Genomic DNA, 25,357 nt, shown 5'->3' on the forward strand with positions numbered 1-25,357 from the left:
AAGTAGGAAGGACTTCTAAATGGCACATACTAAAAATAAAATCTTTAGATTATTTTTTAAATAAAAATTGTACATACAGCCCTGGCTGGTGTAGCTCAGTGAATTGAGCATGGGCCTGTGAAGCAAAGGGTTGCTGGTTCGATTCCCAGTCAGGGCACATGCCTAGGTTGCAGGCCAGATTCCCAGTAGGGGAAACATGAGAGGCAACCACACAATGATGTTTCTCTCCCACTTTCTCCTTCCCTTCCCCTCTGTCTAAAAATAAATAAATAAATAATTTTAAAAAATTGTACATACAGTTAAGCATCACTTAATGATGGGAATATATTCTGGGGAATGTTCCACAGGGCAATTTCAATGCCATGTGAACACCACAGAGTGCACCCACACAAACCTAGGCGGTGTGGCCTACTACATGCCTGGCCTGCATGGTACAGCCTGTTGCTCTCAGGCTAACACCTGTACAGCCTATTATTGTACTGACTGAATACTGTAGGCAGCCATAACCAATAGTAACTATTTCTGTACCAAAACATATCTAAACATAGAAAAGGGACAGTAAAAATGTGGTCTAAAGGATGGAAAGACGGTACACCTGTACAGAGCATTTACCGTGAATGGAGCATGCAGGAGCGGAAGCTGCTCTGGGAGTCGGTGAGTGGTGAGGGCGCGTGAAGGCCTAGGACGCCACCGTCTTCTGCGACAGACTTTCAGAAACACCGCGTGCAGGCTGGGGCCGCATTCAATCTATTTCACAACAGCGCAGAGCTGCACTGCAACAGCTACGATGCCGTGACAGCCACGTGGTTCGGCAACAGGAATTTTTTAGCTTTCTTATCTGTTGTTCACGACATCACTGTGTGTCTCATGACCGTACTGAAGACGTGCAACATGATGACTTTGTACACACGCACGTCATGAAATGTTTACTGCAGTCAAGCTAATCAACATAGGTCCTCACGCAGCGAGCCTTCCGTGTATGTACCATGTGAGCAAGAATGAAATTTTAAAAGCCTCCTGTGCACTCATTAACAGACGAATAGATAAACATAACGTGGTACATACACACAAGAATATTACTCAGCTTTTAAAAGGAAGGAAATACTGGCAAGAGCTGCAACACAGACGAACCTAGAAAGCCTTATGGTAAGAGGAATAATCCAGACACAAAAGGCTGAATATGGTATAATCCCAGTTATAGGAGATCCTTAGAATAGTCAGAGCATCGAGATAGAAAGTAGAACAGTGATTGCTGGGGGCTGGGGGAGAGAAGAAAGGGAAGTTAGCTTTTTCAGGTTCAGAGTTTCTTTTGGAGGAAGATGATAAAGTTCTGGAAATTCATAGTGGTGGTGACTGCACAACACTGTGACTGTATTTAATGGCACTGAACTGTGCACTTAAAAATGGTTAAAATGGTAAATTACACGCACGCATACACACACACACACACACACACGCGTGCGCGCAACCTACACATTTTTTTTTTAAGTCTCTAGTGCAGCATTTCCCCTGAGAAAGGATACGGGACTGCGGCCTTCACTTTCAGTGGCTATTTCTTTTTTGGTTGAGTTCTTAAATATCTAATTGACAGCAAAGGGGAGAAAACACATTTAGCCTTTACACAGCTCAGTGTCCAAATGTCTGCAGTCTTTAATTTGGAAAATACCACAAGAATCATGGAAATGATTCTAAATTTACTTCTAAATCATCAAAGCAAAAATGAAGTGTGATGTTAATTAGGCTTTCTGGGCGTGTAAATGTTGCTGCAGATGACTCAGAGATTTAATTGCAATCACTGGCTACTCTTCCGACCTCACTGCCAGAGAGATAAACAGTTAAGTGATTAAGATATTCAAAACCTGAACTAGCACAGAAAAAAACGTTTCTGTTTCTAACACGTTTTTTAGCATCAATTGTGATTCCTACACCAAAGGACTAACATTTTCTAAAGGAGATTAATACGAAACAAATTAGCTTTCATATCTGACTGTTTTGGTAACCAGATGCATAGACCTATTTATTGTCCCTTGGCACCACCCCCAAACAGAGAAAGTAGCTGAGTTCAATTCTCTGAGATTTCTAGATTATAATGTTGAAGTTCTCACACAAGCAAAACCTCCCAGCAATGTCAGATGTCTTATCAAGATAAAGACAGGAAGGTGTTTTTGGGGTTGGGCTTTTTTTTTTTTTTTGATATCTGTCAAGACAATATAGAGCCTTGCTTCTTACTTTTTTTTTTTTTTACAGTTAAATACCTTTAAAAGAAAAGTGTTATATTTATTCCAATGTCAGTTTAATCTTTGGTCCTCAGCAAGGCTTTAAAATGGTGGATTCGAATGCAGCAAATTGACAGAGTCCAAATTAAATTGACAATGCCCACTCAAGCCTTCAAAAGATGTGTGTATCAGCATCATCATAAGCAATTTTCTGGGTCACTTTTACCTTCTTCCAAGCACCAAGCCTTTCTAGCCTCAAGCATGGAGAAGGAGAATACGTAAGAGAAGGGATTTAGCTATGTCAACATGGACACAGAAGGCAAATTAAATAGGTAGGACCAAATGGTTTTAATTGCTTAGGTGACATGGAGGAAGAGCAAAGAGATTAAAATGCTAGCACTTAAAGGAGCACAGCAATAAATACTTTGAGATCAATGGACCTGCTTCTGCAGTTCAGTAAATACAGCCTAACGATGATTTTGACTGGGCAGTGAGAAAGGACTTTTTTGCACCTGAAGACCTTATCCCCTGGCAAGGGCTGGAAGCACAGAACCACCAAAGATCGGGGAGAAAGGCACGGTGGTTCTGGAGAGGCTCAGCGATGGGAGAAGCAGAGGAGAGATCAGTAAAGGTGGAGTCCTCAGGGGGCTGGAGAAGACCTGCACCCTCTCCTTAAAGTCAGGGAAGCTGCCTTGGTCCTGAGAGCATCTGGTCCCAGGTAAGAAAATCACTTCATTCTGGGTAGAACAACCAACCACCGCCATACAGTAAGGGACACATGCAGACTGAAGGGACCAAAAGAAAAACAAAACACCAGGATTAAGCCCACTAATCATTTGCCATAAACCCTTCCAGGAAAACAGGGTAGGTCCTAGAGATGTAATATGCTGCATGGTGGCCGTAGTTAACAATGCTCCATTGTATACTTAAACTTTCCTAAAGGAGATCTTAAAAGTTCTCATCACACACACACACACACACACACACACACACACACACAGAGTTGTGTTTTTTTTAAAGAACAGCAATGCATTAGCTGGGATCCCAGGTAAAAAATTCAGAAGAAAACACCTTCAAAGGATGGGGCTTCTCTCTGTGGCTTCAAAGACAAGCAGTTTCCCACCCGCCACACCAAAGGCCCAGAAACCCTTACTGTGCTGGGGAACTGTGGTGTGGGAGCTTCGAAACTTGCACAAATAATCAACTCTTCCTTTAGAAATCCTGAAGTATCTTCTTCTCCCCTAAGCGATCCCAGGGTAGCAAGACATTAATAGGCTCACTCTATACTGTTCTTCTATTTCTCTGAGCTTAAATTAAAAAAAATTTGTAACCAAAACCAAAATTAGTTCTTTCACCATATTCCTAAAGGCTCTATTTCTATGTGACATCCTGGTTAAGCTTGCACATACTTTTATTATTCATTCTTTTTTTTTCTTTTGGACCCAGAAGAATTTACCACCCTTACCCCTACACCAAGGCAAAAGAGTCCAGTTAAAAAGAGTTGAATGTGCCCTACTTTGGGGAGGTGCTGAAGAGGTAGGTCCTAAGCAATATAGAGAAAATTACTACTTGTGGCTGGAGGTGGGGGTTAGGGAATTGGCCACACAAAGATACCTGGAGTCCGACTGGAACTTCGGGAGCAATTTAAGCCTTACGCTCCAAATGCCTAAACAATGGGCTCTATTTATGCACAGTCCAAAAGACCTCATTGCATCAGAAGGCACCTTCCGAATAAGATTGCAGCTAATTCTCCCAGCAGCAGAAATCCACTCCCACAAATAACAAAGCTTCGCTCTGTTATTCATACTAAGGATTAAACCCAACAGGATAAAATGCACAGTTGCCAGGTCAACTTAGTTATGTAGGGCTGAGCATGGAAAAGTGAGCTCTTGTCTCCCACAGTAAAGCCTGGTGGTTGATACAGGCTCCAGTTTCTTCAAATGTGCCCGTCACAATTCCTTTCCCTGTTAGTCAAGTGCCGTGAGAAACAGAGTTTGAATATTACTACTGTCTTCAGCCCCACGTCACAATTGTGAGTGCAACTCTTCAAAGTGACGCCCTGTTACATAAAATATCACATTCCCAGTCAACAGGCTGCCTCTCTTTAGAGGCTAGCCCCCTCTCTGTTCCACACCTAGAATTTCCTTCCCATTCGCTATTCCCCACCCTGCCCGTGGTTCCAGCTAAAACAATCTGCCGCCCACGTGCGGCACACATGACCTACAGCTCCCCACTTACAAACCTTCTTTGCCAAAATCCATATCTATCCTTCAGGACTTCCCTCAAAGAGCCTCCCTATGACCCATCCGTGATCCCAACTCCTTGCAAGCTCATCTTTGCACGTGGTCAATAGCGAGTCTGCAGTTGATTAAAAGTTCAATGTTCTTACCGAAACACTGACATATGGGATAATACGTTGTCTGGGATTTGCTTGGACATAATCCAGGCACGGAGGCAGAGGGAGCAGCCCCACAGCCCAGGAATGGCTGGGAGCTGCCTGTCGTAGAAGGAGGATGGGGACACATGGGTTCATACGGGGCTCTCTCCACGTTTGCTTATGTCTGAGTTGAACACCTGACAATAATGAGTGGCCAAGAGCTAGCTAGTGACAGAGCCCAGATTTGAACGCAAGATCTCCTGACTTTAAGACCAGTGTCCTCTCTGAAGAGCTATTGCTTTTTCATGAATTATTCCATTGTTGCTGTCACGGCCTTTTTCTCTGTATCCTATTGTATTCTTTATTCATTTGACATGGAAAGCCCTGGTTGTTCTCCTCAAGGAGCTGGCAGTGTAACTGGGGACACAGGTAAACAGATAAATCACAGTGGAAAATCGTGAGTGCAAAACAGGCCAGATAGGAGCTGAGTGGAAACAATTTCCTATGGGAAAACAGAGTCATTAAGCTGGCCTGGGGAGCCCCAAAAGCAGCCCAGTCAGAAGTGGTGTCCAGATGGAGCTTGAAAGCTAAGCAGGGACAGACATGTTAGGTGAAGGAGTTAAGGGACAGGGTCACAAAGGGACAGGGTCACAAAGGGGCAGTTTTGAAAAGGGGGGAGGTGCCCTGGTGACATAAGTGCGGGTCAGATTGTGAAAGGGCTTGCAGCCAAACCAGGGGGCCTGGATTTGACCTCTTAGGTCACCAGAAGTCAACAGGGAAGTGACAGAACCACTGTGGGTCTGTTAGGAAGGTACCTACCTGGCAGCTGTGCATCTGACAGTGGGGAGCAACCACAACCAGGGTCAGGGCGAATGAGGTGCTGGATTTAAAGGGGTGCCCAAAGCCCTGGCTGGTGTAGCTCAGTGGATTGAGCGCGGGCCTGTGAAGCAAAGGGTCACTGGTTCGATTCCCAGTCGGGGCACATGCCTGGGTTGCAGGCCAGTTTCCAGCGGGGGACACATGAGTGGCAACCACACATTCATGTTTCTCTCCCACTTTATCCTTCCCATCCCCTCTCTCTAAAAAATAAATAAAAATAAAATATTTAAAAAATAAAAATAAAAACAAAGGGGTGCCCAAAACTCAATGATCCAGATAAATATTACATTTCAGCACAATACTTTTTAGAAATCGAAATTAATGCCAAAAAATCCACAATGAAAAAAATCCAAGCTGTAAATAAAGGCGGGCTGTTGCTGTTTGTTTCATGACCCTCCCTTACTATGTAACTGGGAACCCCCACCACTGGGTGGATTTATGAGGGTTGACAATGATATGGGAACAGATGGGACAACATGATGCTTTATATATATTTGTATTTTTTTAAATTGTAGAGCTTTTATTAACCTTTCCCACTTGGGAAAGGGAGGATAAATATCGAAATATCCTCCTGTCACCACACAGGAGGATATTTCGATGCACACATACAGGGGTGCGCGGTTTTGTTTGAGTCGGGTTCCAACATGGGTAGCGGACTCTGCAAAAGAGATGGGGATGGACCACCCTTAAAGCAACAGCACACCCTGAGGGTTACAGAGGAGACACCAGATTCAAACATCTCAAGTGTAGAAATGAGAGACTGTGGAAACGCGGGGGTGTGGGTCTTAAGGCTCATGTTAAGCAGAATTTACTCTACCCAACTGTATCCTAAGAGCTTCTGGGATAGAAGTACCATTCTCCTAGTCTTTTTTTTTTTAAATCATGTTACACCCAGCTCAATGAGTTCCTATTAAATAATTAGATGGATTCCCTGCTGGTGTTGCTCAGTAGACTGGGTGCCAGCCTGCAAATCAAAGGGTGGGCAGTTCAATTCCCAATCAGGACACATGCCTGGATTGCAGGCCAGGACCCCAACTCAGGGTGCGTGAGAGGCAACCACGCGTTGATGTTTCTCTCCTTTCCTTTCTCCTTTCCCTCCTCCTCCCTCTAAAAAGAAATAAATAAAATCTTTTTAAAAATATTTAAAAATAAATAATTAGGTGGAAAAAAGAACTTAAATCCAAAGCACACAACTAAAACCAGAAATGCATAGTTCTACTTCATACAGCCTCTTGATGAAGAGCAGGGAGAAGCAGTGAATATTCAACACATATGAACCATTAACAATGACTAAGAGCCCCAAACACTAATAAGTTATTTGAGTGACACTCTCCTATTGTTTTCCCATTTCATTTTGTTTGCACCCTTAGGCCTAGGGAGAACAATAACTGAAGCAAGGGCTCAGCTTTATGGACTTTGCAGCTATCAGATTAGAAGAAAAGCTGACAAAATTGGTGTTTCCCTTGCTTTGCACAATTGGAGAGCATAACCGAGCTGCTTTACAGTTTTCTGTATCAAACATTAACTAGACCCCCACCTCACTCTCTCTTGCCTGCCCGTGTTACCTTCAGTCTTAGGTGATAAGAACATGGCCCCACGTCTGCAAAGCAAATCAGAGGCCAGCTCAGGACTGTGGATAGTTCAAGTGACAATGGGGTGAGGCTGTCATCCAGATGAATCATCAGGTGTGGAAATGCGCTTAAGAGACTCACATGCCTGGAGGAGGGGTAGTTCTTAATAAATAAAAGCCGCTAAAAACCCAACCTCTAGAAGGCTTCAGAAGGCTGAGCTGCTCTGAGAGGGATGTATAGTACAGAGTTGACAGCTTGCAGTGTGTGGCCAGACCCAGGCAAGGAGCTATGGCTTAACAGGAAATCGGTTACTTAGCAGTTGAACGGATGTATGCGAGTTCAGAGCCCTGGCACAGGCTATATTCTGATACATCCTATAAAGTGAAAACTGAGCTGTGTTAACCCTGACAGATGTGCAAGTGCCTCATGTGCTTATAGGTGGTACCTGCTTGAGTCTCCCAGAAAACTTAATTCTTTGTGAACAGTTATCAATTATTTAAGACCACTGTTTGTCAGGCATCTACGATGTGCCCAGTTTGTCACAGGCTTAATTTTTCAACCACCCCAAAGCCCTGCAAAGGAAAGCATTACTTTCACTTGACAAAAGGAGGCTTAGAGATGTTATTTGCCTGAAGTTACACAGCTGGTCCTAACACGGCAAGAATTAAAAGCCGGAGCTAAACCAGGCTTAGAGGAATGAGAAACCTTTCTTTTGCAGATCTCAATGACTTTACTTTTGGTTAGAGGGAAGTGAATGAGGCTGAGTTTCCAGTGCAGGGTCAGTTCCTGACGTCAACATTTTGCTATTTTGTTCATCATAAAGTATTTTGCATTAATTATGTTTTTTAAAACATTATATTAAAATATTATTCAGTGTGTTTATTGAGTTTTTTGGCACTCCCTTCAATTCTGCACCCAAGGGGCGTGTTTCAGTAGCCTTGGCCTAGTTGGCTCTGCTCCAGGCACAGTGGACCTGTGATAACCTGAATGAAATCTACAGAGAAGCTCTCACTCCCAGCAGACTCTTCCCTTCCTCCTACTAGCCTGCCTCATAAGTTTTACATCCAAAGTTACTGCCTACTGGGAAAGAGGTTTTCTTTTTTTTTTTATTTCTTTACTTGTTTTTTGGGTTCTTTTGTTTTTGTTGTTGTTCATTTTGCTTTTTCCTTTCTCCTGTTTCCTTATTCCTCACTGGCTGGGATACTTATACGCAAGAAATGTAGCAGAAGAGGCTATAGTAATGGCACACACAATAATCAACCAATGAAGAGACCTCTGGTCAAGATGGCAGCGTAGGCAGGCAGAGCTCGCCTCTTCACACCACCGCATCAAAATTACAAATAAAGCCCTGGCTGGTGTGGTTCAGTGGATTGAGTGCTAGCCTATGAACCAAAGGGCCACCGATTCAATTCCCAGTCAGGGTATATGCCTGGGTTGTGGGCCAGGTCCCCAGCTGGGGCTTGCAAAAGGCAATCACACATTGATGTTTCTCTCCCTCTCTTAAAAATAAAAATAAAAAATAAAATATAGAACAACCACTACTCGGAACCATCAGAAATCGAGTTGAATGGAAGTCTGACAACTATGGAATTAAAGAAACTACATCCATCCAGACTGGTAAGAAGGCCACAGACAAGGCCCCTCACCAACATGTGATGGATAAAATTTAGGTGGAACATCTCAGGAACAAGGAGACCAAGCCCCACGCCAGGCCCCAGCCCAGGGTTCCAGTGCCAAGAAGATAAGTCTCCACAACTTCTGGCTGCAAAAACCAATGGGGTTTGAGTCAAAGGGAGAAATTCTGGAGTCCCAAGCAGTTCCTCTTAAAGAACCCACACACAGACTCACCTTCTCAGCCTCACTCCCTCTGAGATCCAGCACTGGAGTGGTGGTTTGAAGGGTACTAGTGGCATAGTGGGAGAAGCTGAAGTGTCTGACATCAAGGTGAACACAGTCCATTTTCTGTTTTTTGAGCCCTCCCCCTGCAAAGTCACAGAGGCAGCAGGCTGGTGCCATATTTGAGACTCCAACAACTGGGCTAACCCTGTTGACATGCCTTAGAGATTCCTAGAGACTCCACCACACCCAACTTACAGACCCATCCAAGCTGTTTTTCCATATGAATGGCTGCTCTTGGCTCATACTGCACAACCTCCTAAATCATCTCAAACCAGAAACAGCTGGATTCAGTGAGCCCCAGGCTCAATACTGGCAGGAGCTAGCCTAGATTCACAGCTTGGCTTCAACTGGAAGTCCCCAAGCCCAGCACAAGTAGCTGATATCTCAGATTGTTTTATAGCTCAGGTGGGGTGGCCCCAGGCAAAACACAGGTTGGGGCTGACCTTGTCCTGCACCACCTGGGACACCCAGGGCCAGTACATTCAGTGAAGAGCTACAGACATCAGAGCACCACCACCCTGCCCCTGCAAAGCTGATCCTCCACAGAGGGCAAAGGTTGGTGGTACATGGTCACAGCTAGTCCTTGTAGCTGACTGGCCTGGGTAAGTCCCTCCCATTGATCTGCCAACAACAACCAAGACTCAACCACAAGAGGAACGTGTACTCAGCCCACATGGAAGGCACACCCCAAGTACCCAGTTTGGGTGATAGGGGAAGCTGTGCCACTGGGCCCTATAGGACACCTACCACATCAGACCACACTACCAAGACACAGAGTCATAGCAGCTCTACCTGATGCATAGAAACAAACACAGGGAGGCTGACAAAACAAGGAGACAAAGAAACATGGCCCAAATGAAAGAACAGATCAAAGCTCCAGAAAAAGAGCTAAACGAAATGGAGATAAGCAATCTATCAGTCACAGAGTTCAAAACACTGGTTATAAAGATGCTCAAGAACTTAGTGAAGATCTTCTAGTCCTGGCTGGTGTGGCTCAGTGGATTGAGTACTGGCCTCCGAACCAAAGGATCACCGGTTCCATTCCCAGTCAAGGCACATGCCTGGGTTGCAGGCCAGGTGCCCAGTTGGGGGCTTGTGAGAGGTGACCACACATTAATGTTTCTCTCCCTCTCTTCCCCTCTCTAAAATAAATAAATAAAAATCTTTAAAGGGTTAAAAAGAAAATTTAAAAAATTAAAAGAAGAACTTAGTGAGGATCTCAACAGCATAATAAAGATCTAGTCAGAAACAAAGGATATAACACTAATTGAAATAAACAATTTACAGGGAAACACCAGTAGAGCAGATGAAGCTGAGAATCAAATCAATGATCTGAAACATAAGGAAGCAAAAAACAAACAATTGGAACAAAAAAATCCCCCCCAAATGAGGATAGTATAAACAGCCTTTGGGACAACTTTAAGAGGTCCAACATTCACATCATAAGGGTACCAGAAGGAGAAGAGAAAAAGCATGAAATTGGAAATCTATTTGCAAAATAATGAAAGAAAATTTCCCTAATCTGGTGAAGGAATAGACATGCAAGTCCAGGAAGCACAGAGAATCCCAGTCAAGATGAATGCAACAAGGCCCACTCCAAGACATGTCAAAATTAAAAAGCCTAACTAAGTTTAAAAATAAAGATAGAGTCTTAAAGCGGCAAGAGAAAAGCAGGTAGTTACCTACAGGGGAGTTTTCATAGGAGTGCCAGTTAATTTCTGAAAAGAAACTTTGCAGGCTAGAAGGATTGGCAAGAAATATTCAAAGTCATGAAAAGCAGAGACCTACAGCCAAAATTGCTCTACCCAGCAAAGCTATCATTGAGAATCAAAGGGCAGATAAAGAGCATCCCAGACAAGAAAAAAACTAAAGGAGTTCATCATCACCAAACCATTATTATATGAAATGTTAAAGGGACTTATTTAAGAAAAAGAAGATCAAAACTATGAACAATAGCCCTGGCTGGTGTAGCTCAGTGGGTTGAGCGCAGGCCTGTGAAGCAAAGGATCTCGGTTCGATTCCCAGTCAGGGCACATGCCTGGGTTGCAGGCCAGTTCCCAGTGGGGGACACATGAGAGGCAACCACACACTGATATTTCTCTCCCTCTCTCCTTCCCTTCCCCTCTCTCTGAAAATAAATAAAATATTTTTTTAAAAAAACTATGAACAATAACATGGCAAAAATAATACATATCTATAAAAAACTGAATCTACAAAACAAACTAAGCAAACAAGAACAATAGAGAAAGAGTCATGGCTACAGAGAGCATTTTGATGGTTATTAGATGGTTGTGGGGATCGCTTCTCGGCCTTTTGGCTAAGATCAAGTGTAGATGGTTGTGGGGGAATGAGTGAAGAGGTGAGGGGATAAAGAAGTACAAATAGACAGTTCCAGAACACCCTTGGCGATGTACAGTCCAGTATAGAAAATGGAGTAGCCGCAGAACTTACACGCATGACCCATGGACATGAATAATGGTAGAAGGATTGCTTGAGGGAATGGGGGTGCTGGGTGGAGGGGGACGAAAGGGGAAAAATCAGGACAGCTGTAATAGCATTATCAATAAAATATAATATAAAAAAAGAATCAACTAATGAATGTATAAACAAGTGGAATGACATCAGTGTTTCTCTCTTTCTCTCTCTCTCTCTCTCTCAAATCAATAAATACAAAAAAATTTTAATGTGGGAAAAGGTGGGAAAATTGGGAAATAGAGGCAAAAAGTTTCACACTGTTGCCCTGACTGGTGTGGCTCAGTTGGTTGGGCGTCGTGCACAAAGCAAAAGGTTCCATTCCCATTCCAGTCAGGTCATGTACCTGGACTGCAGGTTCCATCACAGGTGGGGGCATGTGCAAAGGTGACTGATCAATGTTTCCCTCCCTCTCTTTCTCCCTCCCTTCCCTTCTCTCTAAAAACAAAGGGATGAAATCTTTAAAATTTTTCATGGTATCCATAATTACATTCAAGGACACAAAAAGGAAGTGTCTAAGGGTGATGTCATGCCCCCTGACCTAAAGCTGGATAACATATTTTTATAAGTAAGCTTCTGTTATGATAACATCTTCACACATCTGCTTCACAGCACTGTCTCTGAGCCCTCTTACCAGATACAAAATGAAATAAACACTATGAGCTGAACTTGTCACTGATAGCTGGAGGGAGAAAAGTCATCCTTTTTCTTTCTAAACTTTTGTTTCTACAAATGTGGTATTGTTATGACATACACAAGAATGAGGAGGGTAACCACCATGCCAACAGCAAACATGGCTGTTTTGAATCTTATTCTGTATTTTTTTTACTAAATACAGAGCTTGATTTTTTTTAATCTACATTAGGAAGTTCATCAATTACACAGAAGAGAAACTGACACTGAAAATGACATGGGGTGTAGGTACACATACTAGCCAATTTCCTAAGCAAATTGGATGCTTCTTTACAGTGCAAACAAACTATTGCAACACCAGCCCTGATTTCAATTAAAGAAGCATTCATTCAGTGCTTACTGTGTGTCTGGACACAACCAGGAATTTGTATCACCAAGACAAAGGGCCAGGTGTCCTGGGACAGACGGGAGCCCAACAACACAGCATTGCCAGTTGGACCAGTGTTTTATGGAGAAGAGCACAGTACATTACCTTATTTTTTTTAAAAAAAAAAAGATCTTTATTTCAATCCAAGTACACTTTCTGCAGGACAGGCCAAGAGAAATTTATAGGAGCAGAGGGGGTAGACCTCTGGCAGGATTATAAGAAAACTAAATTTTTGTGGCTTGGAGATTCCTCTCCCTTTTCAGCACTTTCAACTCTAAAAAACACAACAGTAAGTAGCAAGCTGGCAACAGGGCTGATTTTTGTTGCTGGGGCACAGGATTATGCTACTGGGTTACTTCTCCAGTTCTCCTAACCTGACCTATCTCATGAACAGCTAAAGGGAGGAAAGAAAAATTACATCTGAGCTCAGAAAACCAATGTTAAAAGTCCAGATTCTAAAATCCACAAATTTCTACAAAGTCACTTAGGGACTCACTTAGGGACTCACTTAGGGACTCTGTCTGCTTCAACCAAAGATATTCCCACAAAGACCTTAATCTGGTTGCTCAGCCTGCAGGAGCATAGAAGGCACACAGCAGAAGGCCTGTGCTGTCAAACAGGGCCACGACCTGAAGACTGTCGACTATAATTGTCATGGCTGGGACAATTTAATGACTCCCAGGCATGGCCCAGTCTAAGGCCCATTCATTCATTCCTTCATTCACTCAATCAACGTTCATCAGAAACCTCCTCTGAGCTCCTTCGAGTTCCAGGTAAGAGCACCCTTCCCGACTTTAAGGTCTACAGAGCATGGTCCTGATAAGACCATGCTCCTCACCCCAGTGCAAATCTCCTAAGAGAATGGAGACCCCTGGAAGGTGTACGTATTAATTTCCAGTGGCTGCTGTAACGAAGTACCACAAACCAGGTGGCTTAAAGACAAAAGAAATTGACTTGGTGGCCATCACTGAGCAGATTGGACTCTTCTCATTGGCGCACCTCACTCTACTTTCTCCTCAACCACGTGTGACAAACCCACCGTGGCCAAGATTGAGAAATCTGATAAATCAGAACTGAAGAAGACAGAAATGCAAGAGAAAAATCTACTGCTTGCCAAAGAAATGACTGAACCAGTGAAGGGAGCGGGCGAATCCTAATGAGGGCGCACCGCCAATATGCACCATACATACCACAAGCATTGCCCTCTTATTTTAATTCTTTTAGCTTTTTAACTTTGTGAAATGCAGAGAGGTTGGATCAGTTTAACTGACTGCGCTGCCCCTTTTCACATCAGAGAACTACTGACAGTGAAGGCCCCGCCTGCCCCTCCCATCCACCTGGCTGGCTGGCGGGGAAGGAGAAGAACTTGTGTGTTGGTGAAGGAAGAAGCTGGGTGGGATGACAGTGAAATCCAGAATAAAAACCATGCTGGTCCGAGGTGTCCTGCAGGCTGTAAAATGCAGTTTAATCAGAGTGCTCCTTTTTGTGTGTGGTTAAGATTATTTTCATTATTGGAATGTACATTTTTTAAGTATGCAAATAAAAAGTTTTAAAACCTGAAAAAAAAAAAAAAAGACAACAGAAAACTATTCTCTCAGCTCTGAAGGCTACCAGTACAAAATCATAGTGTCAGCAGGGCAGCACCCACTGGGGGCCCTGGGGAAGAGCCCTTTCTGCCTCTTCCGGTTTCCGGTGGTCTTAGGCCTCCTCGGCTTGCAAATGCATTAATTCCAATGTCTGCCTCCATCTTCACATGGCCACCTGTTCTGTGTCACTGTGCCTTCTCTTTTTCAAAGGATACCAGTCACGGGATTTAGGTCTGCCCTACGTCCAGAAGAAGAAGGTCTTGGTTAGGGATTTAGGTCTTGGTTTCTTCCCAAGACCCTCAACTAGTCTGCATCTGCAAAGCCCGTATTTCCAAACAGGGTCACTTCTGAGGCTGCAGGTGGACACAAATTTTGATTCTGTATTAGAATATTGATTCAACTGATGACACAGAAGGCCATCAGAACAAGTCCCCTTTATCTCGCATGCCCAGAAGTCCAAGTCACCCTCGACTTTTATCCCTGTCCCCACTCTGACCTTGACTCTGCACATGGCAAAGAGGCACAAATTATATCACTCCCTTGCTTATAATTCTCTGTGGCTCCCTTTGAAAGAAGGCCATGTCCCAAATTCCTGGTTGGGCCTCAGCCCTGTCTGACCTTTTGCACCCTGCTACCCCTGCACCCGGAACCTTCCTTCCTTCTCCCTCCCTTGCCTCACCACCTTTCCCCGTGCTCCTGGCACACGCAGCTTTACCTTCACTCATCTGCCCGCGCAAACACACCCAGGTCATTCCGGCACTAGCTGCTCCCCCTTGTCTGGACGGCTGTCCTCCAGATTGTCACTTGGCTCAGACTATTGTTCAAATGTCAAGTCCTTGGAAAAGCCTTCTTCGTCCACCTTATTTGCAATAGCACCTGCACCCCAGCACCCCTCGGTCACTTGACTGCATTACCTGAATTTGATTTTTCTTGCACTTAAGACTGTTCTGAAATTGTTTATTTCTGTATTTGCTTATTTACAGTCTGTCTCCTCGAGTAGAATGTCAGCCCCATGAGAACAGGGGCTGGCCTGGAGGGGTTCGCCGTATAGTGAGGGCACACAGACAGGCAACAGCAGTAAAACTTAAGAGGCCAGACACTATTGGGTAGATTTTATCTTCACAACAATCCTATGGGGCAGGTGTTCTAACCATTCTCACTTTACAGATGAAGTCACTGAGGCTAAACAACTTGCCCAAGGGAAGGCAGAGGTTCAAACTGGGTGGTCGTAGATCTGTGCTTTGGATTTCTAGCCTGCCTCCAGAACACAGATGGCAGCACTTGGCCAAGAAACACATAAAGGTTATGTAATAATAGCTCTGTGGGGGCTGGGAGAGGAAATTCTGCCTGAACATGGGTGGGAGCTTCCCTTTGCTGCTCAGTTCCCAGGCAGAGAGGGCAAGCAACACATGCAGAGAGATTGTTTCTGGTCATCCTATATGAGCACGGGGAGGGGACACAGGACCCTGGCTCCGTAGCTGAGGTGTCAGCAAAAGCCCAGCCCCTGCAACTCACTTTGATCTGCAGCCCTGGTTCTATGCAAACTCCTACGTGTCCAGACCTGCTCCCTCAGCCTGCAGCTAAGACCTCTACGTTCTCTGCTTCATACGTGTAGCTCTGCTCCTCCCTGGCTTCCGTTCGTCGGGGATTGACTAGGCCCATTTCTGACACTGACAGCAAACAGGGGACAGAAAAATTACAAAAAGCAGAAGAGGGAGAACTATTCAGTGAAGAAGCAAATGGCTCTTTGGCCAAATATCTGCACATCTCGTTCCCACCATTCATTCAGGTCTCTGTTCACGTGTCACCTCATCAAAGGCCTTCCCCCAACACCCTCCCCATCCCCACAAGCTGCCCCTTTATCCTGCTTTGTTTATCAACCCCTGACACTCTTTTCATATGTTTTGTAAGTTTACGTTATTGCCTGGGTTCCCCTTCCTACTGAGGGCAGGGTGTTTGTTCCAGTCACTGGTGTGTATCTTCAGTGCCCAGAACCCCATGTGACACACACTAATCACTCAGTAAACAGCGGTAAGCTCAGCGAGCACAGACCCACACACCTGGAAGCCAAAGGTAGAACACACTCTATGTAACAGCTGACACTGATAAAGATGTCTCAAGAAATCAAGGCAGAGAAGTATTTATCTTTTTTAGGATTAAATGAGATGTTCACAAAATTCTATAACAAAATTTTCTAGAATATAACAAGCCCACAAAAGTGTTAGCTATTATTATAGAGAACATTCTAGCCCTGGCTGGTGTAGCTCAGTGGATTGAGCACGGGCCTGTGAAGCAAAGGGTCGCCAGTTCAATTCCCAGTCAGGGCACGTGCCTGGGTTGCTGGCCAGAACCCCAGTAGGGGACACATGAGAGGCAACCACACACTGATGTTTCTCTTCCACTCTTTCTCCTTCCCTCCCCCTCTCTCTAAAAATAAGTACATAAAATATTTTTTTAAAAAACGTTCTAGAAAGATTCACATGATTTCGGTAAACCTTCCTTATCAGGTACATGCAGCTCGCTTCCTGAGAGTCTCAGAGAGAGAGAGAGCGCTTCCTGGGGTTTTCCAGGATGGCCAACCACTGGGGAAATCGGAGGTAGTGCGAGTGTGGTCAGTGCCTTCTGAAACTGAAAATAGAAGAGACTTTAAATGGACTGTATGCTAAAGAAATAAGCATACAGTCCATTATCAAAAAAGTCATGACTCTCAGATAGATGAGAAAAGGTTTTCCGAGTGACACATGTCGAGCCCTTGGAGATATCATGTGTGGACGGGATACGTGAACTATGCACATTCCAGTGTTTTTGCTTCTAAGATCAGTTGCGTTGAGGGACAGATCTCTATTAGTATTCAAGGCCACAGAAACTAGTCTGTTTTACAAATCACCATGTAATTAAACAGAAGGCGCATGAGATCTATTTTAAGCACATCCTTTCTTTATTCATAGTATTCCACTCAATGTCCAAGTCCTCTTTAGCCAAAACCACAACTTAAAAACTGCAAACTCACTGCACTATGAAGGAATACTTTCTAATTGCACCTTAAAACCAAACTGTTGGACAAGCTTGGTCCCTGTCATGAAGGATGGCATAAGGAGGCCGACAGGTTAAAAGATGGGAGAAAAAGTAAGAAGATGGTAAAGCTTGAGGGTAAGACATGAGAGCAAACTTAAAAAGAAAGTGTCGTTCATATTAATGATTGTTAAAGGAACATTTCATTCTAAGTAGAAACACATAATGAACTTCTTTCAACAGTCCTAGTTTTTTAGATCACCGAGCAGCAGAGAGAGCTAATGATCCTGAGATGTTAACATCTAGTAATTCCTCTGTACCTGGAACTGTCTTAAACCCTTCATAAATCTTTTCTTTACACCTAAAAGGTACCCTTTTTGCAGGCAGGCAAAATAAGCTTCAGAAAAGCGACTCATCCACTCCCCCACCCCAGATAGATGGGACTCAGAGCTGGGAATGACACTGTGCTATTCCAAAGCAGTGTTCTTGGGGCTACACTGATCACCCCTAAGTGCTACTGTGCCACAACATTGACCCAGGTTCATTGCCAAACAGAAAGCACAAAGCAAGTATACTCTGTTTTCATAAAGGTGAATATATTCACTATTTAAATCCTGAAATTGTAACCCTCCTAATGTTTCATGTTTAAATATTTTCATAAAAGGGTATTATTTTGTCATGAAAATTTCCCCCAATCATAAAAACAAAATTTTAAATGAATAATTAGTAAAAGAATATTAACAGTGTGATTTTTTTAATCCTCACCCGAGGTCATTTTCCATTGCCTTTTGTTTTTGTTTTTGTTTTTAGAGAGAGAGAAAGGGAGAAAAACATTGATTCAGGAGAGAGGCAGTGATTGGTTGCCTCTCAAAGGCACCTGAATGGGGGATTAGATGCTCAACCTGGGGATGTGCCCTAATGGGGAATTAAACCCGCAACCATTCAGTTATGGGACAATACACCCTTAATGAATCACACTACCTAGGGCTAACAGTATACATTTTAAAATATCCTTATTCTGTAACATAAAAAGTGGATGACCTTGCTCTGGCTGGTGTGGCTCAGTAAATTGAGTGCTGGCCTGGAAACCGAAGGGTTGCTGGTTCGTTTCCCAGACAGGGAACGTGCCTGGGTTGTGGGCCCAGTCCCCAGAAGGGGAAACGAGAAAGGCAACCACACATTGATTTCTCTCCATCTCTTCCTCTCTCCCTTCCCCTCTTTCTAAAATCAAAAATCAAACAAATAAACAACAACAGAAAAGCCACATATGTATGGCCCTGTCCAGGTAGTTGGCTGGAGCATTGTCCCGGCACACCAAGGTGGTGGATTCTATTCCCAGTCAGGACACACACAAGAATCAACCAATGAGCCCTGGCTGGTGTAGCTCAGTGGATTGAGCACGGGCCTGTGCAGCAAAGGGTCGCCGGTTTGATTCCCAGTCAGGGTACATGCCTGGGTTGCAGGCCAGGTCCCCAGTAGGGGACACATGAGAGGCAACCACACATTGATGTTTCTCTCCCACACTTTCTCCTTCTCTTTCTCTCTCTAAAAATAAATGAATAAAATATTTTTTTAAAAAAAAACAGAATCAACCAATGAATGTGAAAATAAGTGGAACAACAAACTGATGTTTCTCTCTCTCTCTCTCTAAAAATTTAAAAACCTAATCATAAATGCATGTTTGTCCTGGGTTCCGATATAAAATGGACTTCTTACTGTGGGTCACAGTCAAGCTTCAAGAGCCTTTGTACTGCTTTTTTTAGAGTAATACATGTTCATTAAATTATCAGAAGAAAGCTTAACATCACCTATAATCCAGTCACTCACAGATGACTGCAACAGACGTTTGCCCCTCCCAGGCAGCGTATGTTTTTCTATCCTGCGGACACTAGCTACACATGCTGGCACTACGGACTCCTAAATCCTGTAATGGAGCAGCATGACTTAAATAGAAAACTGACCCTCAGTGGCAGTGTGCCACAAATGGGGGCCACGCCCTTGAAGAAGACCAGCCAGGGTCACTTCAGATGCTCAGACATCCATCAGTCTCTGACTCCATCAATTGATAGGCGGGATTGATTCCTAGCACCCTCTCACCCACTGAAGAAATGCAATCTTCCACCTTAAAGGTAAGCATCTAATTCCACCATTAATGTTTTCAACACAGATTAGATCAAATCAGATTATATATTTTGCCTGGAATTTTGCTTCTGAGTGTTGAGTGTGGTTTATTTTTAGCCCCGAGAGTGATGGAATTTGTGTTAACAGGTCCTGGTGAGAATAATCAGTTCACAGCCATGCTCGGGGCACAGCCAATGTTCAAGCGCAATGAAGGGCAACTTCGAAATGTGGCAAACCCAGCGTACATGCTCTTGTGAGCACCAGAGGAGGTTTCAATAGTAAGAGAGTGTAAATTGTGGGAAAGGAATAAAGTGGCCAGGGTCTCACAATGCCTCACAGCCCCTCTGTATTAGCATGGATTCACCCCCACAACCAGGAGAGCTTCTCCTGGGGGAACCGTGGAGACTCACCCAAGGATTAGGAGGTCTGCTGGGACGGCGCCACCCCAGCAGTGAGGAATTACATGCATAAGGACCTCATCCTGGCGATGCTAAAAGGGAGAGATGCATGGAGCGTGGAGCTGAGGACCCACAGGCACAGGAAGGCGATCCTCAAAGTGAACAGGGATGCAAGTGTCATCGATTAATTATTGGTTTTCGATCAAACATGGGTGCCCTTAACAAACATTTATACATTTATATGCAAATGAGCTGCTTATTTCAAAGCATGACTTTTATAGTCACAAGAATACAGGAAGTTTATGATAATCTAACAACCTACTTGGTAAGCAGTTTCATTGACGCAGTCACACTCATCCCCCTACCCTGCTGTCCACGGGGGAGCTACAGCAACAGAAGGGAATGATTGTGATACAGCAGCGACTTTCACCCAGCGTGCCGCACGAATTTCGAAGACATGCAATACCTGACTATGTAGTCAGGCGCACTGACCTCCTTTCCCTTAGTTTGTCAAACAAAAAAAAAATGACGACACCGACAGAACAATAGCCATCTCATGTGAATGAACCCAAATTATGCCTTTTATTGTGTTAGAAAGGTAAAAAATTATTTCTCAGTCTGTTGCAGAGTTTCAGTAATGACTTTATGTGTGCCATGAGATAAGAAAGGCTGAAAACCGCTGTGACATCAACCTTACGGCACGCAAACCAGTAATAGTTACTTAGTGGCCTTTTAAGAAAACGCTGGCCAACAGCAAGGATTCCTGGTGAAGCAATGTGCGTCCCGAACAGTGAAACATCTTGAATAAAGCTGTGGCCACTTCTTCCTGTACAATGATCCTTCTTTCTCTACTGAGGTCATTTACAAACGGGCGTATGAAGAGCTGCAAACTGTAACAGGACCGCCAGTGGGATATGGATAGGCGTTAAACCAATTTCAGACGTGTGTGACTTTCAGGGTTGCAAGGAATCCACTCAAAACCTCTTCTATGAAACTGACCTGGACGTTCCAGCACTGAATCCAAATGAGGATGAAGACACCTAAGAAGGGCCACCGCAACTGTCCGCATGTGGCCTGCGCCGCGTGTTCCCTCCAGGCTGGAGGATACAAATCTGGGGCCACAGAAACTCTCCTCATTGGCAACTTTCTTCTCTTTGTCCTTTGTCCTCAAACCACGGGGTGGAGACCCATGTACACACACCTGGCACATGCCCATCTCATTCAAACGCAGGTGGACCATGCAACCCTGCAAGTTGAAAATACTAGTAACCAGACTTCACCTACTCTCTATACCTACCCCATATGCTCATCTTTAGAAAAGAAAGCCTGCCCTGACCAGAGAGGTTGGGCGTCGTCCCACAAAGCCAAAGGTCGTTGGTTCAATTCCTGGTCTGGGCACATACCTGGGTTGTGGGTTCAGTCCCTAGTCAGGGCATGTACAAGAGGCAACTGATCAATGTTTCTCTCCCTCCCTTCCCCTCTCTCTATAAATAAGTAAACAAATATTTAAAATTTGTATGAAAAGAAAGAAAAGAAAGCCCGCTGTGCAGGGTCACTGGCGGCGTTCTTGGCTCTCCAGGGTGGCATCGCCTCCCCCAGGTTAAGTCCCTGGGAGATGATGGGGTGTTTCCCCAGCACATGGAGATTCTCGTGTCTGTGGGGAAAAGACCTTTATTCAACGTGTACTGCATCATTTGAAAGCCAAACCCAAATGTCAACGCCATCCTGACAATATTTCTACTAAATAAAAACCCTGCTTTGGTGGGGGCTTTCAAAATCAATCTGCCACAAAAAGCTTCAGAACAGGCTGATAATGCAGACGCCTGACTCACACTCCCCAACGAGCACTCTTCCACAGAGAATCAATAGACTTTGTTCAACATATCAAAACAGTTAGTAGTTCAGCAGTGGTATAATTAAAATGCTGCTCTTCCTTAAATTCTTTTTCATAGGTCTTTTTAAAAAATATTTTATTTATTTATTTTTAGAGAGAGGGGAGGGGAAGGGAAGGAGAAAGAGTGGGGAAGAAACATCAATGTGTGCTTGCTTCTCATGTGTCCCCTACTGGGGACCTGGCCTGCAACCCAGGCATGTGCCCTGACTGGGAATTGAACCAGTGACCCTTTGCTTCATAGGCCCGTGCTCAATCCACTGAGCTATACCAGCCAGGGCTCTCATACTTTTTTTTTTTTTTTAACAAACAAGTATTCTAAGGTCATGGGAGTATCAGAATCAAGACATGTCTGGGTTCAAACCAGAGCTCCATCTCTCACAGCAGACCTGACATTTACTAAACGCGCATCACATGCAAAGCACTGAGGCACGGCCCCTAAAACCACCTCTTCTCAGCCCACTTCTAAAGATAAACAAGCTGAAGTAAAGATCATCGAATGGACTTGTCCAAGGTCGAGCACCTAGGAAAAACTGGCAGAACTGAAATTCAAACTCAGTCTAACTCTGAAGCCCTGTTTTGTTTTCCCCCACCTCTGCACCGTGGAGTTAGTGCCAAAGGTCTGTGACCTCCTCTCTTCTGGGACAGGCCAGGGGAGGTTCTATTTGGTTTTTCTATCCGCCTCCCCCTTCCACTCTGTGGAAGCACACACTGGCACAGCCAGTCTTCAGATGGTTTGCCTTAGGTCTTCTGTGTCACAGTCCTGATTGAATCATACTTCCTACAAGTTACACCAGGGCCTCGCTGGGTTCTGAGGGCTCGCCTCTCAGACTGTGAATCTTAATTGCAGTTTAAGGTCATTTCCTGTTGGCTGGAGGTGTTACCTACATGAGGAATCTGCCTCTCAAAGCGTTATTTCTGGAAGGTCTCTAATTGCCAAGGTCCTGCTAGACAGTGAGCCCCATCAAGGAAGAAGGACTGGTCGGCTCATTCACCACTGTATTCCAAGAACTTGATAAATATTTACTTGATGAATGACACTTATCTTTGCCACACTTCAAGAAGGCAAGGAATCTAAGGCACAAGAAAATAAGGCAACTTCCCCAAGACCATGAAAGAGTAGCGCTTTTCCTATGATGCAATATACGAACAGCCATAACCCGGACGAGCGCAGCCTGGATCCTCTGCACCAGCACACTCCCCTGTGGGATTGGAACAACGGGAACGGGTTTTGAAAGTCACTGTCCTTAGCTCCCAAGTCTTCGGCAACAAGACAGAAGACAACCCTGTATACGGGCTGTACTTGTGCATGAACCCAACATGAAGTGAAAACTGACAGTTCTTGCTCCACCTGCCAAGTCCTCACAAGCACCATGAGGAAGAAAGCCTTCTTGCAGCCTCCCAGAAAGGGAGGGCGCCCGGGAGAGGTGTGCAGAGGTCCCCCAAGTGCCATCTTCCCCTCTGCACCCAGACAAAACTGGCGCTGAGTAGGTTCTAGTTAACATCGTGGGTAAAGCATTATTCATGGATGGTGGGATTCTCAGTGATGTCACGGTGAATCAGGACCTATATTAAGCATTTCTGAATTTCCGTCCATGACATATGGACTGTATAAGTAGCAGACTACCGGTTTCATTAGAAGAAATGCTGGAGAATTAGCCTGAGTAGCAAGACACTAAATGCTTCTATGATGAGAAAATATATTATATGTCAGGAAAGGCAATGGGGATAAACGCACGAATAGAAAATGGACTGGTTCATCTCGGTGTGCCCCCAAGCATTTAGAGACTTGGCCACACACTGAAATTTTTGCTCCAATGCTTCTGGCTGCACTTGGGAACATGGTGACAGGCTGTGACTTAGTAATTCCTGAGAACCTTCCTTTGAAGGTTTTGAAATTGTATTTAATATAAAGTATCACAAAAAGATTGACTAATCATTGATCAATAAAATATATTCCTTTCCACAGAGTGCCTTTTTTTAGCTTCAACCTGAAAAGCACTGCTTTCCTCCACCCCCCAGGGATCAAAGACAGACCAATGTCAGGCCCTTGAGCACAAAGGAAAAGGAGCATGACTTATCTCCGATAAATCTGTGCTTTCTGTGTGGATTGTTCTGGGACAAAGTGATTTTTTTCATGAGTCAGTTTACTCTGTAATTCACACACAAAAAGAGGGTCTTCCTTTCTCAGATTTCTCCTGACATTATTTTTTTCAGGTCAAAACTAGAAAGTGTTCCCAGGAAGTCTGAAGCATGCACTGAATCCACGGAGGCTGAGGCAAGAACCCAAGGAAGGATCTGAGTCTGGCACAACAACTGGAGATATTTGCTGCACAGAGATGTCTTAGCAGGAAATGTACCATATCCATGTGCTACTCTAGAAACAGAAATCTTCTAGAGTCCATGCCAGTGAGACAGAGCTGATGGGACAATTGGTAAGTTTCCACTTCTCCACCACAGGTACCTTCAGCCCCCTCCCCTCCTGCACTTGCCTGTCTTTGCCACCCTCCTCTTGCCATCTTTCTTTTTGCTTTCTCATTTTTCCTTTCTCTTTCTCCTCCTCCCCTAAGCAACCTTTTACTTATGGTTGCAAGCCAGTCCACTTAATTCCAATCCAGTGTTAATCTGGGCCAACAGGTTGCTGTTCTCCGCCCCTTGCCAGAAGAGCCGGGGTGAAAGGAGCTAGTTAGTTACTTCCTAAGGCCAAGCTAGCCCTCCGCTCTGACAGGCTGAGAGAGCTCTGATTGCGACCCAAGGCATCACCAGCATCTGTGTTCTCTGGTCAAGGGCATTCATTTTCATCACAGTTAATCAAGCAAATTCCTAAAATGATGCCGTCTTCAGGATTGCTGATTTCTTTTTTTTTCTGTTTCCTCCCTTCCAGGGTGACTGTTTCATGGAATAGGCAGGAATCGCCTACCTACCTGAAGAATAAAAAATGGAATTTTATTGGGATAAGAAGTTTTTGCATGACACACTGCAATTTTATTGCCTTGCACTGTATTTTAGGTCATTATTTACTAAGTTATAATAGTCCATTTAAGTACAAAACTGTCTTCTCCCAGGACTGGCAGAGCAGTGCTGCCATAAACAAACCAACTAAGAAAGGTAGAAATTTAGTCTCTAATAAAAATAAGTATTGGGAGCTTTACAAAGTCTTCGAGGCAATAAGGAGATCTTAATCTATTGGCTAATCACCTCCCGATAATGAGGTCATGAGCCTGGGAGCCTCGAGACCCAAATCATCTGTCAGGGGGGTTTCCGACGCACATACTTCCCAAGCAGAGAGAATACCCCAACACATGGCCTCATCCCACTGACTGAGCAGTCAGACCTCCCATCCCTGGGAAGCCGGGGAAGAGGGGGGCGTTTACAATGGCACTGGCCACAAAGGTATGCCATCAGCAGGACAGTTGAGAAACAGTTACTTAAAAAGTGTGCAAATACTGATACATATGAAGGGGGACCCCCCAAAAAACGTGGAATTTTTTAAATAAAAAAGTGTGTATTTATTCTTAGATGTTTACATTTCAGTCACCTTCCAAGTACTCTCCACATTTAATGCAGTACACCTACAGAGACCTTTTCCCCACTGCTCAAAACAGTTTTTGAACTCATCGATTTTGATGCCTTTTAGTGCTTTGCCTTTTTTGTGTGTGTTACCTCTTCCACATCAGCAAATTTTTCCCTTTTAAGAGTTTTTTTTTCGCCCTGGCTGGTGTAGCTCAGTGGACTGAGCACGGGCCTGCGAACCAGAGTATCGCGGTTCGATTCCCAGTCAGGGCACATGCCTGGGTTGCAGGCCAGTTCCCAGCGGGGGAAACATGAGAGGCAACCATACATTGATATTTCTCTCCCTCTCTCCTTCCCTTCCC

General features: G+C 44.3%; 2 protein-coding genes across 5 annotated transcripts in view; one reads left to right on the forward strand and one right to left on the reverse strand.

Annotated features, from left to right (window-relative positions):
- The window catches only part of PITPNC1 (phosphatidylinositol transfer protein cytoplasmic 1), a 240,208-nt gene that overhangs the window by 173,718 nt on the left and 41,133 nt on the right, over positions 1–25,357 (reverse strand). The gene's annotated exons all lie outside the window — the stretch shown is intronic.
- Positions 625–13,631, forward strand: LOC119003553 (thymosin beta-4-like). Its single transcript, XM_037070006.1, has 2 exons — positions 625–661; positions 13,450–13,631. Exons 1-2 carry the CDS (start codon positions 625–627, stop codon positions 13,629–13,631), a joined length of 219 nt encoding a protein of 72 aa, XP_036925901.1.

This window comes from Sturnira hondurensis, unplaced genomic scaffold (assembly GCF_014824575.4).
Source record: "Sturnira hondurensis isolate 20B ecotype Veracruz unplaced genomic scaffold, ASM1482457v3 Scaffold0018728, whole genome shotgun sequence".
NCBI classification, from domain to species: Eukaryota; Metazoa; Chordata; class Mammalia; order Chiroptera; family Phyllostomidae; genus Sturnira; species Sturnira hondurensis.

Bases quoted from the DNA above. Each gene is read 5' to 3' on its own strand.
- LOC119003553 (XM_037070006.1), top strand. From the start codon at position 625: ATGCAGGAGCGGAAGCTGCTCTGGGAGTCGGTGAGTG. The intron at 662-13,449 runs GTGAGGGCGCGT...ATCACTGAGCAG, and splicing joins GCTCTGGGAGTCGGTGAGTG to ATTGGACTCTTCTCATTGGC.